General features: G+C 47.2%; 1 protein-coding gene across 1 annotated transcript in view; it reads left to right on the forward strand.

The window, feature by feature from the left end:
• Nucleotides 1-1,180, forward strand: part of LOC119408268 (cis-aconitate decarboxylase) — a gene marked incomplete at both ends in the record, with an annotated part of 2,394 nt that extends 1,214 nt beyond the window's left edge. The window contains 2 exon segments of the mRNA XM_037675071.1: nucleotides 28-233; nucleotides 601-1,180. Of these exon segments, the coding sequence (XP_037530999.1) occupies nucleotides 28-233; nucleotides 601-1,180 (786 nt within the window).
• Nucleotides 1,181-1,182: the final 2 nt, after the last annotated feature.

Here is a 1,182-nt window from a genome sequence, read left to right on the forward strand (position 1 = left end):
CAACTCAAATCTGTTATTTTGCTGCAGACACATTCCATGGACTTTGATGATACGTGGCACCCAGCCACTCATCCTTCAGGAGCCGTCCTTCCTGCCGTGTTAGCTCTCAGTGACATGATGCCAGCTAACAGTAAACCAAGTGGCCTGGACTTCTTACTGGCCTTCAATGTCGGCATCGAGATCCAGGGTCGTCTACTGAGATTCTCTAATGAGGCGCACAACATCCCCAAGAGGTCAGTGTCTTGGAGAAGAGGAGCATTATATTTCAGTCTAAATGTAGTTGAACCATGGATGGATTATTTGTAACATGAGTCTTTTGATCAGTCTTTTTAATGTCCAGTAGAAACTGCAGATTTCTGCATTGCACTTTAATAACTGAGTAAAATGTTTTTGAGGAATTTTAGTTTTGTAGTCATTCTACAAAAACCTGAAAATCTTTTTTTAGGGAATTAGTTGCACAGAGTTATACTACAAAAACCTGAAAACTTTTATCTAACCTACCTTAAAACTAGTTTTTCATTCATATCATGCCAGTTTAGAACAATATTGTGATGTGTATGTAGTAAATATATTGAAGTGTCTCTGTGTTTGTTTGGTCAGGTTCCACCCCCCCACGGTGGTGGGTCCTATGGGAAGTGCAGCAGCTTGTGCTCGCCTCTTGTCCTTGGATCCGTCTCAGTGCAGTCATGCCCTGGCTATAGCTGCTTCTCTAGCTGGAGCTCCGATGGCGAACGCTGCCACTCAGTCCAAACCCCTTCATATTGGCAACGCTTCCCGTTTGGGGCTGGAAGCTGCTCTGCTGGCCTCCCGAGGCCTAGAGGCCAGTCCTCTGGTCTTGGATGCTGTAGCAGGAGTGGCGGGCTTTAATGCATTTTATGAAGATTATGTCCCACAAGCTTTACAACTGACCAGTGATGATGGTCATGTGTTCCTCCTAGAGGAGCAGGACATGGGTTTTAAGCGCTTCCCTGCCCATCTGGGGATGCACTGGGTGGCAGATGCTGCAGCTTCGGTCCACAAGCTTCTTGTTGGAGTCGACCCAGGAAAGGTCTCCCCTGATCAGGTCCAGGACATCCTGCTCAGAGTCCCTCTGTCTAAATACATCAACAGGCCTTTTCCAGAGTCGGAGCACGAAGCACGCCACTCCTTCCAGTTTAATGCCTGTAGCGCTCTCCTGGACGG

The sequence above is a fragment of the Nematolebias whitei genome, chromosome 4 (assembly GCF_014905685.2).
Source record: "Nematolebias whitei isolate Nwh7 chromosome 4, NemWhi1, whole genome shotgun sequence".
In the NCBI taxonomy this organism is placed as follows: Eukaryota; Metazoa; Chordata; class Actinopteri; order Cyprinodontiformes; family Rivulidae; genus Nematolebias; species Nematolebias whitei.